The sequence below is a fragment of the Kogia breviceps genome, chromosome 13 (assembly GCF_026419965.1).
Source record: "Kogia breviceps isolate mKogBre1 chromosome 13, mKogBre1 haplotype 1, whole genome shotgun sequence".
Taxonomy (NCBI): Eukaryota; Metazoa; Chordata; class Mammalia; order Artiodactyla; family Physeteridae; genus Kogia; species Kogia breviceps.
Window position 1 is genome coordinate 8,679,684 of NC_081322.1, and position 15,485 is coordinate 8,695,168.

General features: G+C 41.6%; 1 protein-coding gene across 1 annotated transcript; it reads right to left on the reverse strand.

The window, feature by feature from the left end:
* Nucleotides 1–774: 774 nt before the first annotated feature.
* On the reverse strand, nucleotides 775–14,729 carry DDX43 (DEAD-box helicase 43). Its single transcript, XM_059035958.2, has 16 exons — nucleotides 14,270–14,729; nucleotides 12,384–12,439; nucleotides 11,973–12,099; nucleotides 10,826–10,951; nucleotides 9,418–9,499; nucleotides 8,088–8,244; nucleotides 7,744–7,862; nucleotides 6,873–6,974; nucleotides 6,355–6,496; nucleotides 5,712–5,812; nucleotides 4,611–4,698; nucleotides 3,822–3,949; nucleotides 3,537–3,646; nucleotides 2,933–3,071; nucleotides 1,494–1,581; nucleotides 775–964 (listed from the first exon to the last, which is right to left on the reverse strand). Exons 1-16 carry the CDS (start codon nucleotides 14,727–14,729, stop codon nucleotides 848–850), a joined length of 2,142 nt encoding a protein of 713 aa, XP_058891941.1. The 3' UTR covers nucleotides 775–847.
* Nucleotides 14,730–15,485: the final 756 nt, after the last annotated feature.

The following is a 15,485-nucleotide window of genomic DNA, read 5'->3' on the forward strand; positions in this document are numbered from 1 at the left end:
TTAAACACTATTATTTTAAGAATCAGTCATCTCTTCATACTGCCAGCATGCTTCCAATACTTCCACAGTGTCTTAAGTAAATATATCTCAAAAAAAATCTTGAATTCTGAAAAATAAGCAGGAAAAAACATAAATTGATGTACTGTGTGCCATTCTAATGGGGGTGAGGTGATCTTTGAATCCCCTAGTGATTAGTGAAGCTGAGCATCTTTAACTTGTTGGACACTTCTATGTCTTTGGAGAAATGTCTCTTCAAGTCCTTTGCCCATTTTCTAATCAGGTTGTTTTTGTTCAGTGTTAGGAGTTTCCTATGTCATAGGCATTAGGCCCTTATATGATATGATTTTCTCCATAGTTTATTCGTATGGCTCCCTACTGGACATTTATGTCCAGAGGAATTGCTGGATCAAAAGGTATATGTATTTACAATTGATACATTACCACCTGATTGCTCAGAAGAGGTTATACAATTTACATCTCCACCAGTTCTATTATATTCCATTATACTCTTACGACTGTACAACTTAGTTTTTTTCTCACCTCTGAATTAATACTTCTAAGATATATATATATATTTTAACATCTTTATTGGAGTACAATTGCTTTACAGTGGTGTGTTAGTTTCTGCTTTATAACAAAGCCAATCAGTTCTAAGATATATTAACTAGAATTTAGGTAACAGATAAAGAATAAGATCTCATTTATTATGTTAATGACTTAGAGATAATGCTGATTATAATAAACACACTAACAAAGCCTCGTTAAGGAAACCAGGTGTTTGAAAGTCCATGTGTGATTCAAATTTTACCTCTTTTAAGTAGGCTGGTACCACTTTTCAACATAGACGTTAATAATAAAACTTCTTGGGTTTTCCTTGGGGTCTTTCCCATTTATTTTCCATTTCTTTTTTCAGTTTATTTGCTTTATATCTCTCAGCCATCACCACAAGATCCTCTGGGACACTCTGAAGCCATTAAATGTGTTATTAGGATTGAGGCGATTTACATTATGTAACAGCTTTTCTACAATCTTCAGAGAATCTCCACAACTGATTACATGACATCTTCCAAACAGAATGGAATGTGTCCCTTTGCATATGCAACACTGAATCTTCAAGGTAAAAAAAACCAGCCTAGTCTTAAAAAACCCTGTAAGTACGCGGCCCTCCTGCTAGCGTGGCCCTTCAGTTGCTTCCTGGTGCCTTTGCCTGGTGTCACTTTCTCACCTCGAGGCCTGAGTGTGTCCTCTGCTTCCTCTGTTCTCTCCAACCTCCACCCCACTGGGCTCTTCCGCAGCAGGGTTCAGTGATGCTCACCCCTATTACATCAGGTTCCCCACTTATATATATTATAGTGCTCATCTGTGCCATGCTACAGCTCTCACAACACGCTTAATTACTTGTTTAATATCTGTATTTCCTGACAGGCAGTAAAGCCCAGCTACTTGCAATAAATGAAATTTGAACCTTAGAAAACAGAGTTGCATATTCTCACCTGATTTGCTCTTTCCAGAATATTAATTAATTCACCAGAAATCTTCCAATCATTTCTAGTGATAAGGGTAACAGATACCCCGGTCCTCCTTCAAGGGGGAAAAAAAAGTCAATTTAATTTGATTTATAATTTATATTCATGATTCAGCTAGCAAAATAGAACAAAAACAGCAGCAGCAAAACCTCAACTCTTTCACAAGCCCAAACTACGTATGATACATTAAGATTTAGCCATTCAGAGACTTCCTTGGTGGCGCGGTGGTTAAGAATCCGCCTGCCAATGCAGGCGACACGGGTTTGAGCCCTGGTCCGGGAAGATCCCAAATGCCACAGAGCAACGAAGCCCGTGTGCCACAACTACTAAGCCTGTGCTCTGGAGCCTGCGAGCCACAGCTACTGAGCCTGTGCGCCTAGAGCCTGTGCTCTGCAACAAGAGAAGCCACCATAATGAGAAGCCCGCGCACCGCAATGAAGAGTAGCCCCTGCTCGCCGCAACTAGAGAAAGCCTGCACGCAGCAACGAAGACCCAATGCAGCCAAAAAATTAAATTAATTTAAAAAAAAGATTTAGCCATTCATATAAGGAAGATGTGGTACATATACACAGTGGAATACTACTCAGCCATAAAAAGAACAAAATAATGCCTTTGTAGCAAAATGGATGCCACCAGAGATTATCATACTAAGTGAAGTAAGCCAGACAGAGAAAGACAAATATCATATGATATCACTTATATGTGGAATCTAAAATATGACACAAGGGACTTCCCTGGCGGTCCAGTGGTTAAGACTTTGCCTTCCAATACAGGGGGTGAGGGTTCCATCCCTGGTCGGGGAGCTAAGATCCCACATGCCTCATGGCCAAAAAAACCAAAACAGAAGCAATACTGTAACAAATTCAATAAAGACTTTAAAAATGGTCCACATCAAAAAAAAAAAAAATCTAAAAAATAAATAAATAAATATGACACAAATGAACCTATCTATGAAACAGAAACAGAATCATGGACATAGAGAACAGGCTTGTGGTTGCCAACGGGGAAGGGGTTGGGGGAGGGATGGAGTGGGAAGCTGGGGTGAGCAGATGTAAACTTTTATATGGATAAACAACAAGGTCCTCCTGTATAGCACAGGGAACTACATTCAATATCCTATGATAAACCATAATGGGAAAGAATATTAAAAAAGTAGAATGTATATATATATGTGTATATATATGTATAACTGAATCACTTTGCTGTACAGCGGTAATTAGCACAACATTGTAAATCAACTATACTTTGATTAAAAAAAAAAGATTTAGCCATTCAAACAGAAATTTGGAACCTAATCTGCAGTTGTTTAAACAGCATGTTATGGGGATCTTATGATAGTGCTCTCAGAGCGGAAAAAGGCCCTTTTTGTGAAGAGAACGGGAGCCAGGATGGACGGACTGACTTACCCTGCTCTCCCGGTGCGCCCTACTCTGTGCACATACTCTTCGATGTTTCGGGGAAAATCGTAATTATAGATGTGTGTGACATCATGGACGTCAAGACCACGAGACGCCAAGTCGGTAGCAATCAGTATTCGCACTTTCCCTAAAGAGTAAAGCCAAAAGAATACAGACACGTGCTGGTACAAACCAACCCACGTCATATCTGCCCCCTAATATCTGATCAGGTGAACTATCCTTGCTTTTAATATTAAAACTCTTTTAAAGACAGTGAAGATGGGAAAGGGTTACGTAGCCTTTTTTAACTGCTGGCAAGTTACAACACAATAGATTCCAAAACTCAAAGGGTCCACGACCCATGGCAAAGATATATGCCTCTCAAGTAAATTAAGACAACACTCTCACTGCAAATTACTGCCTTGATATCCAGGATTTAAACATTAGCTGGAGATAGTTCTGAGAATCTGATTAATATTTAGAATAAGTATAGTTCTGGGATCTGCAAGCTGAGGGCAGATCTTAGACATGGGTTCCATGAAAAGGTGCCATCACCCAAGCAAGTCCAGGCACTGGACACTTTTAAACTGCAATACTAATTGTATAAATGTACCTGTTTTAAAGTTTTTTAATGCTCTCTCTCGATCACTCTGTTCTCTGTTGCTATGCAGAGACTCTACTGATATATGCCGGATACACAGGTCACTTGATAAATGATCAGCCCTGAAGCAAAAGATAAAGTCGGGGGTCTGTTACTTCCATTTACTTCCACTGGCAAGAGTCTGAAGTAATGTGCATATTGTAAGACATACACCCCCCCATATGAAATGCGTATACACAAAGAAACAATGCCAAAACAAACCATAACTGATTATTTGAATGTGAAAAATATACTCACACAGCTTTCCGGCTAACAAATATTATGACTTTGTCTTTGGGAGACAGGCTCTCGATGAAAGTCTGGATATGTGATCGTTTCTCATCTTCTGTGGTGACAATTATATTTTGCTTCACGGTACTCACAGCCTAAAGGACTCAGAGATCATAGTTCATCAGTATTAATGGGCAAACCCCATATACTGGCTCGAAATCCATCTTATTTCTATCATTGGTTAAATGTTCTAATAAACTGCTAGCAAGAAAAATGGCAAGTCCTTGCAAAATCACCGGTTCCTACCCAAGGATTTATGACTCAGTCTTTCACTTTTTACCAGTGAGTCACCCACGCTAAGCTGGGAACTCTTGAATACGTGGCAGTGTGTTGAAAGCAGCTGGTTACTATTGTTGGAAAAGGAATAACCATGGTTTGAGGCCAAGCTTACAAAACTATCGCCATGAATTTGGATATAGCCTTTGCAATAAAGATGTTCAGCTGATGACACAAAGAGTTTCCGTTCAATAAGTATTCTGACAACACAAAATTTCAAAGTATCGCTGGTACCATTTAATTGACCCAGAGATGAAATAGATTCTGAAGCATTTATCCTGTCTTTTGTGAAATCTCATGAAATGAGCCTAGGGCAATGACCCATTATTAATTACCAGTGATTTAAGTAAAACGTCAATTTTCATTAATGATTAGTTGAAAGGCCAATCTCAATTATGAAGTGAAAGGCCAGAGAGCTTTACAATGGTAAAACATTTCCATAATTAATAAGATATAAATAGTAATTAAAAACAAGCTTACAACTAGATCCAAAGTACCAACATACACAATCATGGGCTCTTTCAAATAAGATTGTGCGAGTCTACGGACAGCACATGGCCACGTTGCACTGGAGATAAAACATAATACACAAACATTAAAAATTTATTATAAAGCAAACATTACTAAATTTCCCTAAGAATGCTATGAACCAAATTACTCATGAAAGACAAACTTAGTACTTTTTAATGAAGTCAATTTCACAGAAAACATTTGCTTCACAATGAATTGCTCAATGAAGCTACCAAATTAAACCTTTAAATAAGTTTAATAGGTTTGTAAACAAAAGGTGAAAAAGAGCTATACCTTTCTAATCTATGAAAAGGTACAATGAATTCAGGTGTTAGATTAGTTTTCTTTCGGCCTTTATAAATAAGGCAAAAAAACCCAGTATTTTTCATACATTGTTAGCAGGCAAAACCAAATGCTCATGCCAAATAAAAACATTTTAACTGTACAGATGATTGGATATGTAAATTCAGATGTTTCTTCAACCATATATTATGAAAGTAACCACCTTCTGTACTTTCACACTAATTACAAAGATGGGAAGTTTAGTAAGAAAACAAAATGAATAAATTTAGTCTATTTCCCCAATCACATACTCTTCTGCTGCCTCAGTTTTATCTTCACCAAAAAGTATTCTGGACAGGTGATTACTTTTTCCAATCTGAGACCCCCCCCGTGAAACAGTCTCTCCTGCATTTTTTTAATAGAAATCTTATTCTTTTTCAAACACTTATTTATTTACTTAGGCTGTGCCGGGTCTTAGTTGCAGCACGTGGGATCTTTGTTGCAGCATGCGGGATCTAGTTCTCTGACTAGGGATCGAACCCCGGCCCCCTGCATTGGGAGTGCGGAGTCTTAACCAGTGTACCACCAGGGAAGTCCCTAGAAATCTTATTTTTAATTCAGGAAACCCAATAGTCATTGCTAAACTGTTATACTGAGTTGCTATACCAAGTGATGACATTATCTTTCTCCAAAGGATCTCAAAATACTTTTAAGAAAGGCTCTAAAATCAAATGGATTTGGTTCCACTGATTTCTACTTTGCAGACTAGCAAATTAAACATATACCTACCTTGTCATAACTGTCTGCCTGTCTGGGCGTACATCTAATAAAATCTTCATTATCTGGGGTTCAAATCCCATATCCAGCATCTTGTCAGCTTCATCTAATACCTGCATTAAAAATGGTTAGATTAGGGGCATTCCCTGGTGGTCCAGTGGTTAGGACTCCGCGCTTTCACTGCTGAGGGCCCGGGTTCCAACCCTGGTCAGGGAACTAAGATCCCGCGAGCTGTGCAGTATGGCCAAAAAAAAAAATGACAGCTAGATTTGGTATGGAAGGTAGCTAATATGTATGCTCTGCCTTTATGAATGCTAAGGTAATTTTTTCATTTCCTCCATTACCTAAGCTATCTGTAGTTGCAACACAGATTAATTTAAGTTTGCCAACTAACAGTTTCTAAATCGATTTAATGAAAAAAAAATTTAAGTGTCTAAAATATTCACGTGGAATTCTTTTGTACTTACCTACGCTTTCTAATATTTATATAATACTAAAATGGAATCATCTTAAAATCTGTATTTTAACAAACTAGAGGGAATGAGAAACATTCCTAGGATTTAAAACCATTATGAAATGGAGAGCCATTCTAAAGGGTTTGATAAAGAGTTCAGTTCTTCCTCCCAGGACCCTGAACCCCTGGCTCCACGATTACCAGGTAGGTTATGCTCTTCAGGTACACAAAGTTATTCATTTGCAGATCGTGGAGTCTTCCGGGAGTGGCAATAATGATATCGACACCTTTTGCTAACTCTTTTATTTGTCCATCTCTATCGCCACCACCATATACACAAACACTTAAAAAAAAAATACAGAGGTTCATGTTCACGTGGGGAATATCCCATCACAATTCAAAATCCCAACCAACCTAAGCATTCTGGGTATAAAATAAAAAGTACATAAATCAAAAGTCTCAGGTAGTACAGTATTGGCCCCTTTCTGAGAACCATCCACACCTACCAACCCACAGGGACGTGTCCTGCGAGAGCCACGTTCGCATCCTTGTTATCTGACCCCACCACCCAGGTTACAGTCGACGTGGATCAGGGGTAAGTAAGCCTGACCCACGCTGAGCCAATCAGCTTCTCAGGATGTGTGAAAATAATGGGGAGGATGTCTACAGCTACCAACGGTTAGAATGCTGATGCAGGAATGGTCAAAGAAAAGACTCACCTTTTAAGACCTTTATATGAATACTGACGGCACTCAGCTTCCACCTGCAGAGCTAGTTCTCGAGTCGGGGTGAGGACTAACATGCCCGGCCCATTCCTGGCTCTTTGGAGAGAAAACACGTCAGTCAAGTACCCATCTCAGATATACAGGACCTTCATTCAGTGCCTGCAATAAGGGAATTCCCTGGCGGTCCACTGGTTAGGACTCCAAGCTTTCATCTGCTGAGGGCCGGGGTTCAATCCCTGGTCAGGGAACTAAGATCCCATAAGCCTCGAGGTACGGCCACAAACAAGCACCACACATAAAAAGTGGAGAGGGCTTTCCCTGGTGGTGCAGTGGTTGAGAGTCCACCTGCCGATGCAGGGGACACGGGTTTGTGCCCTGGTCTGGGAAGATCCTAAATGCCGTGGAGCGGCTGGGCCCGTGAGCCGTGGCCGCTGAGCCTGTGTGTCCCGAGCCTGTGCTCCGCAACGGGAGAGGCCACAGCAGTGAGAGGCCCGCGGAGCACACACACAAAAAAAGTGGAGAAATAAAGAAAAACAGCCTAACAGAAAAATCCTAGGGTCCAGACACCAGGCTTTTCATTAAACAGAGCCAGAGCTTTCCTGTGTCAGACATTCTCACAGAATTGTACTAGACACAGTAATTTACACAATTTGTTTCCAGTGTTTCACTATTAAGACTTTTGGTGGATACTACCTATTGCTTCCTAAAAATGTTTTGTCTATTTATAGCTTACCAGAACGCAAGTGTATTTGCCCGAGACTAGGCATTACCTTTTGACCAAGGCAATCGAAGATACTTTTCACTGCATTTTTGGAATCTATATCTGTTAAACCCCTAAAGAGAACCCAGATGTAATAATTCTTACAGTGGTTGTGAGTCTATATGAATAAATCCAGGCATTAAGTAGGACAATGTCTTCCCCGTTCCAGTCTGAGCTACTCCTATAAGATCTACTCCTTGTAGAATGATTGGCCATGCCTGTGACTGAAACAGAATGAGAAATATTAAAATAAATAGTGCATTTCTTTCTGTCAAGTATTCCTTCCTCCTCTCCCAGCCCCAAACTTCTCAGCATTTTGAGTGCTAGGCAGCGGTGGAAGTGCTGGGCGGACACTTATAAGAGACAGCTGCTCCCTGGTGTTATAACTTCTAACGACCAGAAACTGAGGGGGGAAAGTCGATGAAATGTTAGAATGAAAGAAAGCATACCTGAATTGGTGTTGGCCTTTGAAAACCTGCCTTCTGAAGGTTTCTCATAACTTCAGGATAACAGTGAAATGCATCCTCAAAATTAGCAACAGGGTTGGGAAGAGGACGTTTCTCACCACCTTTCAAGTCATCGCACATTATATTATAATTTTCCCTCCTTTAAGGAAAAATAGAACAAGGATTAGTGGCTTTGGTCACTTTACTCCCCAAGCAAGAAATTTTTTCCAAGATTAGTTCATGTCATATCTAGAAATTCAACTGCAACTGATTAAAATTAGACTGCTGGTTAACTTACAGTAAAATGTAATAAGAAATAGAAGCAAGCCCATCTTTTTTTACCAGAATAGTTCCAGAGAAGGAAAAAAATTACACTGTATGCATGAATGGACCAATGAAAATTTCATGGAAAGGTTAAGAATAGAACCTGAGAATTATATGCTTCATGAATCAAAGTCAGATTTCGCAAACGCCTGAGGGCCTATAATGTTTCACACACATTTCCTTAATTAATCCTCAGTAATACTTTGAAGTGGGAATTATTCTCATTCGACAGGTGATCTTTAGTCACTTGTCCATGCTCAGGGCCCTACCCCAATCCTAGAATAACTGCTCTGTCTGCTATACCATACTATCTTAATTTTATAACAGATATTAATAGAAAAAAATGTTGCCATTATGACCTATAATTACAGATAAAAAGGACCAAAGAGTAATAAATTTTTCTAATATTCAGATATCAGATCAATTTCTCATGATTTTCAACACTTCTAGAAATAATTCTCAAAAACTGCTAATACAGCAGGCACTACCCACGTGTCTCTTTAAATTTAAAATTTCAAATTCAGTTCCTCAATAATATTAGCTACATTTTAAGTGTTTAATAGCCACATATGGATAGCAACTACTCTAGACACAAAAATAGCCCATTTCCCCTGTTCACCAAAAGTTTTATTGGATAGCAATGCTCCAATGTATACGATGTAGGGTGCAACCAAGTTTTCTTTTTTTGGTTGTTTTTTTTTTGTTTTTTTGCGGTACGTGGGCCTCTCCCGTCGCAGAGCACAGGCTCCGGATGCGCAGGCTCAGCGACCATGGCTCACAGGCCCAGCCGCTCCGCGGCACGTGGGATCCTCCCGGACCGGGGCATGAACCTGCGTCCCCTGCATCGGCAGGCAGACTCTCAACCACTGAGCCACCAGGGAAGCCCCCAAGTTTTCTTTTGAATAGGAAGCTACAGTTTCAAATGCAATCATTTCAAATCTTTTCCTAATGGGTTAATTTACCAGCATAACTCTATAAATACTCAATAAAAAGTAGGAAAACTATTCACCTCCAATTGTCTGCTTGGTCTTGTGACATTGAATGTGTTGTTTCTGACTCCACGTAAAAGTTTTTCTTAATTGGAGGTAAACCTGGGACAAAACCCCAAATTTTAACTTGGATGATTAATGAGCATTTACATTTCAATGACATTTACTCAAAGCAACAGAAATCAAACTAAAATATGTTATCGGTTCACCTTGCACAGATATAGTTCTAGACAGCTGTCCCACACTTTGCCAGCAAAGCTTCTGCCAGGCCCTAAGAGAACTCCATTTTTGCTTTCTTTCAATTACATTTTTCACCCAAGAAAGAGATCTTTAATAATTAAATATAAAATAAAAGAAACCATGCTTCACAAGACACACAGCCATCACAACTGATGAATCTTCTCTCATAGTAAGCTAACTTTCTTTTCTTTCAGGGTCCATCCCATTATTGTTTAGGGATAACATATTTATCCTTATTCTATCCTCTACTTTGAAGCTACTTTGTTTTCTTTTTTTAAATGCTTATCATACTTCCACGAAACTTAAATCCTTTTTCTGCTCCCTGCCGCCACCCAAATCTCCCAACACATGTTGTTGAGACAGCATGGGACAGGCCGACCACCAGAGTGGAATGAACCCTTGTTAATATCTGTCACATGGAAGTGTTCACCGTTTAACTTTAAATAAACGATGTTGTCCCACTGCCTCATTCTGATTAAATTAATGCCTGAATTTACTCTGAAATTCAGTGAATAAGGTAGAACATTATATTCCATATATAATTCCAAGTGAGAATTTAAAAAACCCATTTCTTCTTGTATGATCTTATTGAATGTTTTTCCCTTTTTATTTTGCCCTTCTTGGCCAGGACACTCCAAGATCAATTTTTGCTCAGTCATAGCAAAATGTTAACTCCTGGTTGGCATGTTTACTCACTTCATTTTCCTTCTGGCCCGATTTTCTTTTTTTTTTTTTTTTTTTGTGGTACGCGGGTCTCTCACTGTTGTGGCCTCTCCCGTTGTGGAGCACAGGCTCCGGACGCGCAGGCTCAGCGGCCATGGCTCACGGGCCCAGCCGCTCCGCGGCATGTGGGATCTTCCCGGACCAGGGCACGAACCCGTGTCCCCTGCATCGGCAGGCGGATTCCCAACCACTGCACCACCAGGGAAGCCCCCGATTTTCTATTTTTATTAAACATGTGCAGCGAGTTACCTCAAATAAGACGAGGTATAAATAAGTTTTAACTTTCCATTTGTAACGTAAACACAGACGTATCATGTCCTAGAGACTAACTGCAGCATTTCAAATTCTACTGTCATTTTGCAAATAGATTTCATCACTAAGAGCAACAAATTTTTTATAGAGGCTAAAAACCTCAATTACTACGAAAAACAATACCACATGTAAGTGTTGGGATCCAGCACTAACCTGCCCACTTTTTTTTGCTCCATTTCAAAATATTTCCTCGGAACTTATCCCAATCAACCAATTTCTGATTTCCTGAAACATCTTTACTTGCATCTTTTCCATCTGAAGGTTGGACAACAGCAACATCTGTTAAAAATATTCCAAATTAGTTTCCAAACAAATCCTACCAGTATAAAATCCAAAACAAGTTTATTATTTTCTGTTTTAATAACCCAACAATAATAATGCTTGAAACATTAAATTTAGGAATTTAGTACAACAGTGCCATGACCATTCCGGTCACGGTTTGCCAGTTACTTACTTCAGATTTCTGAAATGCAAAAAAAAATTACTGGAGCAGTTAAAAAGCATGAGAGACCACTGTCTGATAATAAATAACACATCACTTATCATTACAGTAATTCTGTGTGGCAGATGTTACCCCAGATAAACAGAAGAAACAGTGTCTAAGAGGCTTTTTAGAGGTTCTTTCCCAAGAAACACTAAGAGGCAATGCTGCCATCTGAACCCAAGACTCTTCTCCTTGTTGCTTCTGGAAATAGTTCAATAATGGCTTTTTCTCTAGTCCAAATAGATCTGAGATTTTTAAAAATATCAAATAATTAGGCAGTTTTCAAAGTCAGTCACATTCCAGGGAAGGGACCATAGACAAGAGGCCAGGACTAATCCTTGCTGTACCATCAATAGTGAAGTGTATTAAAAGGTTATTTTGTTTTTACTCAAAAGTAAAACTGCTAGGCTTAACAGCACATATTAAGTGTCTTAGTTTGAGGAAAAGTATCCTGGATTTCATAGAAAAAAATTCTGTAACAGACTAGATTTAATGATGGCAAGCCAAAGCTTCGTTATCAGGAAAAGCAGTTATAATATGGCTTATAACACTGAATAAAACATTTAAAATTTTACAGCGCTTTTTTTTTTTTGCGGTATGCGGGCCTCTCACTGTTATGGCCTCTCCCGTTGCGGAGCACAGGCTCTGGACGGGCAGGCTCAGCGGCCGTGGCTCACGGGCCCAGCCGCTCCGCGGCATGTGGGATCCTCCCAGACCGGGACACGAACTCGCGTCCCCTGCGTTGGCAAGCGGACGCTCAACCACTGCGCCACCGGGGAAGCCCTTACAGGGCTTTAGTGGGCAAAAATTACTTACCAACTTTGGGCTCTGTTTTGTAGTCTTCTTGTTTTTGAACAAGATTATCTATCACTGTTTTCGCTTTGCTCTGCATTGCCTTGGTGCCAAGAATTCTTACTTCCGCTTCAGGGTCCCCTTTTATTATCTAGATACAAGGGGTAAAATAGGTGAGATAAGTCCCTTCACTGTCCCACCCCCGCACTCAACCTCACATAGAATAAAAGTGTAAAGGAAATACAGGATTGCTATAAATCAGCATCTAAGATATAATGAATGGACTACAGCTTAGGTGAGTTCTTAAAAAGAAGTATGAAGAGCTTTGGCAACTTACCTAAGTTACAAGATTAAGTTAATAATTGAAGAGAAATTAGAGTTAGGAATGAACCATAGTTCATCCTCTTTAAGGATTTAAGAACCCAAATAATTTACCTGTATTTTGGTGTATGTTGAGCTCTGGATCTCTTTTATTTTTGACCCACCACGCCCTGTTTTTAAAAATAAAGGAATTTTTTAAAAAAAATTGAAATCAATTATGGGGAACCTACTACCGACTTTGCTCAAAGCCTTCTCTAGTTCTTCCCAAATCATCCAAACAAAAGCTCCTAGGGTTCAGTAATCACTTTCACTTTGGAAAAAGGGAAGCAGGCGCTTTCTATTCCAAATTGTGGTGGGTGGTAGGAGGTTCCTTTCCCAGAGGTAGATACTAAGGATTCACCACCAGACCAAGGAAAGACTAATTGGATCCAAACTGTTGGCAAGGATGTGAAGAAACTGGAACACACAGTTAACACACAACTCAACCAAAAAAGTCCAATTAAAAAATGGCCAAAGGTCCTGAATAGACCTTTCTTCGAAGACATATTTATGACCAACAGGTGTATAGGAAAAGATGATGAAATCATCAGAGATATGCAAATCAAAACCACAATGAGATATCACCTGTTAGAATGGCTCCCATCAAAAAGACAAGGGATATGGGGCTTCCCTAGTGGCGCAGTGGTTAAGAATCCGCCTGCCAATGCAGGGAACACGGGTTCAAGCCCTGGTCCGGGAAGATCCCACATGCCGCGGAGCAACTAAGCCCGTGCACAACTACTGAGCCTGCGCTCTAGAGCCCGCACACGACAATGAGAAGCCCACGCACTGCAACGAAGAGTAGCACCCACTCACCACAATTAGAGAAAGCCCGGGCACAGCAACAAAGACCCAACACAGCCAAAAATAAAAACAAATAAATATATATTTTTTTTAAAAAGACAAGGGGATAACAAGTTGGCGAGGATGTGGAGAAAGGGAACCCTTATGCACTGTGAGTGGGAATGTAAATTGGTGCAGTCACTATGGAAACAGTATGCAGAGTCCTTTAAAAGTAGAACTACCATGTGATCCAGCAATCCCACTTCTGGGACCTTATACACAAGAATTGAAACTAGGATCTCAGAAAGATATCTGCATTCCCCTATTCATCTTTATTCACAATAGCTAAGAGGCAGAAATCACCTAAATATCTGTCAACATTTGACCGGATGAAAAAAACGTGGCATATGCATACAATGCAAGTTTTCAGCCTTAAAAGGAAATCCTGCCATTCGTGACAACACATATAAACCCTGAGGACATTACACTGAGATAAGCCAATCACAAAAAACTGCAGATTCCACTTCTACTGAGGGATCTGGTGGCTGCCAGGGATGGGGGAATGGGGAAATTAGCTGTTGAGAGGTAGATTCAGTCGTGCAATATGAAAACCTTCTGCAGATCTACTACACAACGTTGTTCTTAGGGTCAACAATACTGTAAATGTATGTTGTTTACCACAATTTTTAAAGGGGGGCAAACCTTACTTCCGATCATTTCCAAATGCTTTTCAAAAACGAATTTGTAAGACTCACGCTATACTAAGAAAAAGAACACTGTTTTCGGCAGATTAATCACATTCAAGTAACAGAAACTAAGTGCAAGGTATGGCTAATGTTCCGAGTAGCCCTTTAATACCCTACGCCTTCTTATCTTGGGTTAATGGCTCTCCCCCGTGCTCAAACGGACTGACTCCTTTGTTGTTCATTTTGGGGTAAGCTGCCAAAGCTCTGACCTTTCATCCCAAAGATTTCATAAGTCTAAGAGTTGGCTCTCCCCAAACATCGTCTCTATAAACTATACAGAGATGCATTAAACGCCATCACTCTAGCATCAAAACGTATCAGAAAGGTCCGGTGGGGACCCGAGCCGCCCTAGTGACCAATGATTGGAGGCGAGGCGGGCGGGGCGGGGATGTTACAGGCCCCGCCCCGCCCGCGCAGGCCCTCTGCTCTCACCGATCACCGCGCCCACCCAGTCGTTCTTCAGCCTGAAGGAGAGAGGCGGCTCCCAGAAACCAGCGCCCACGGGCTGCTGGACGCCGGAGTGGCCCCTCCCGCTGCCACCTCCGCCGGCCTTCTGGCCTCCGCGACCGCCTTGGCTCGTCTCCTTCTCCGGCCTTTCCGGAGCCCGAGGCAGCGCTTCACTCCGCCGAGAAGCAACGACCCAGGAGGAGGCGTTGGCGCTGGCTTCCGGCCGAGACATGGCTCCGCGAACAGGATCCGGCACCTCCGACGTCTTCCAGCAGGCCCTGCACACTCGAGATGCCGTCGAAGACTGGTCCACGAGGGCAGCCACGCAGCCGCTGCTCAAGGCGCCAGCGCGCTGACGCCCCGCCCAGGCCGCTGCCCATTGGCGGACGCGGCGCTGTGAGCGGGGCTGGTCCAATGGGCTGCCTCCATCCTGCACTGCCTCCATCCTGCACTCCCTGCATCCTGCGCGCGCGCTTGAGTGAGTCCTTGCGCGGGCCTTGTCCTTCTCTGCTGTGCGCCGTCCGGGGCTCTCTGTGCGTTACGGCTATACACCAACTACTGGGACCCGCATCTCAGGGCCGCAGAAGGTGCAGTCACGTTTAACAGCCAGACCCAATACAGTCATTAAAAATTTGAAACAAAAGGTTGACAACAGCATTCACCATTGCTGTGTGAGCAACACTTTGATATAGTTAAGCATATGTTAGGTTTTAAAATGGTGGTTGTCATAATTGTAGAAGATACATATTCCTCAACATTCATAGCAGCACTTTTTTTTTTTTTTTTTTTTTTTTTTCGGTACGCGGGCCTCTCACTGCTGTGGCCTCTCCCGTTGCAGAGCACAGGCTCCGCGGCCATGGCCCACGGGCCTAGCCACTCCGCGGCATGTGGGATCTTCCCGGACCGGGGCACGGTCCCTGCATCGGCAGGCGGACTCTCAACCACTGCGTCACCAGGGAAGCCCGCTCTTGGGGTTTTTAACTGAACTTCATGGGAGCCACCGACAACTCACTGCTTACTGACCCAGCTGCAAATGCGTGCCCCGCTAGTCCTAAGGCAACAGCTGCCCCTGCAAAACTTGATGCTTCTGAACTAAGTCTAGGCTCTACCTTGACCTAATGGTACCTCCTGTTGTAACATATTTCTGGTGACTGAGAACACATACTTTTGTAACAGCCTTTTAACCCCTTACGAGGTTCTG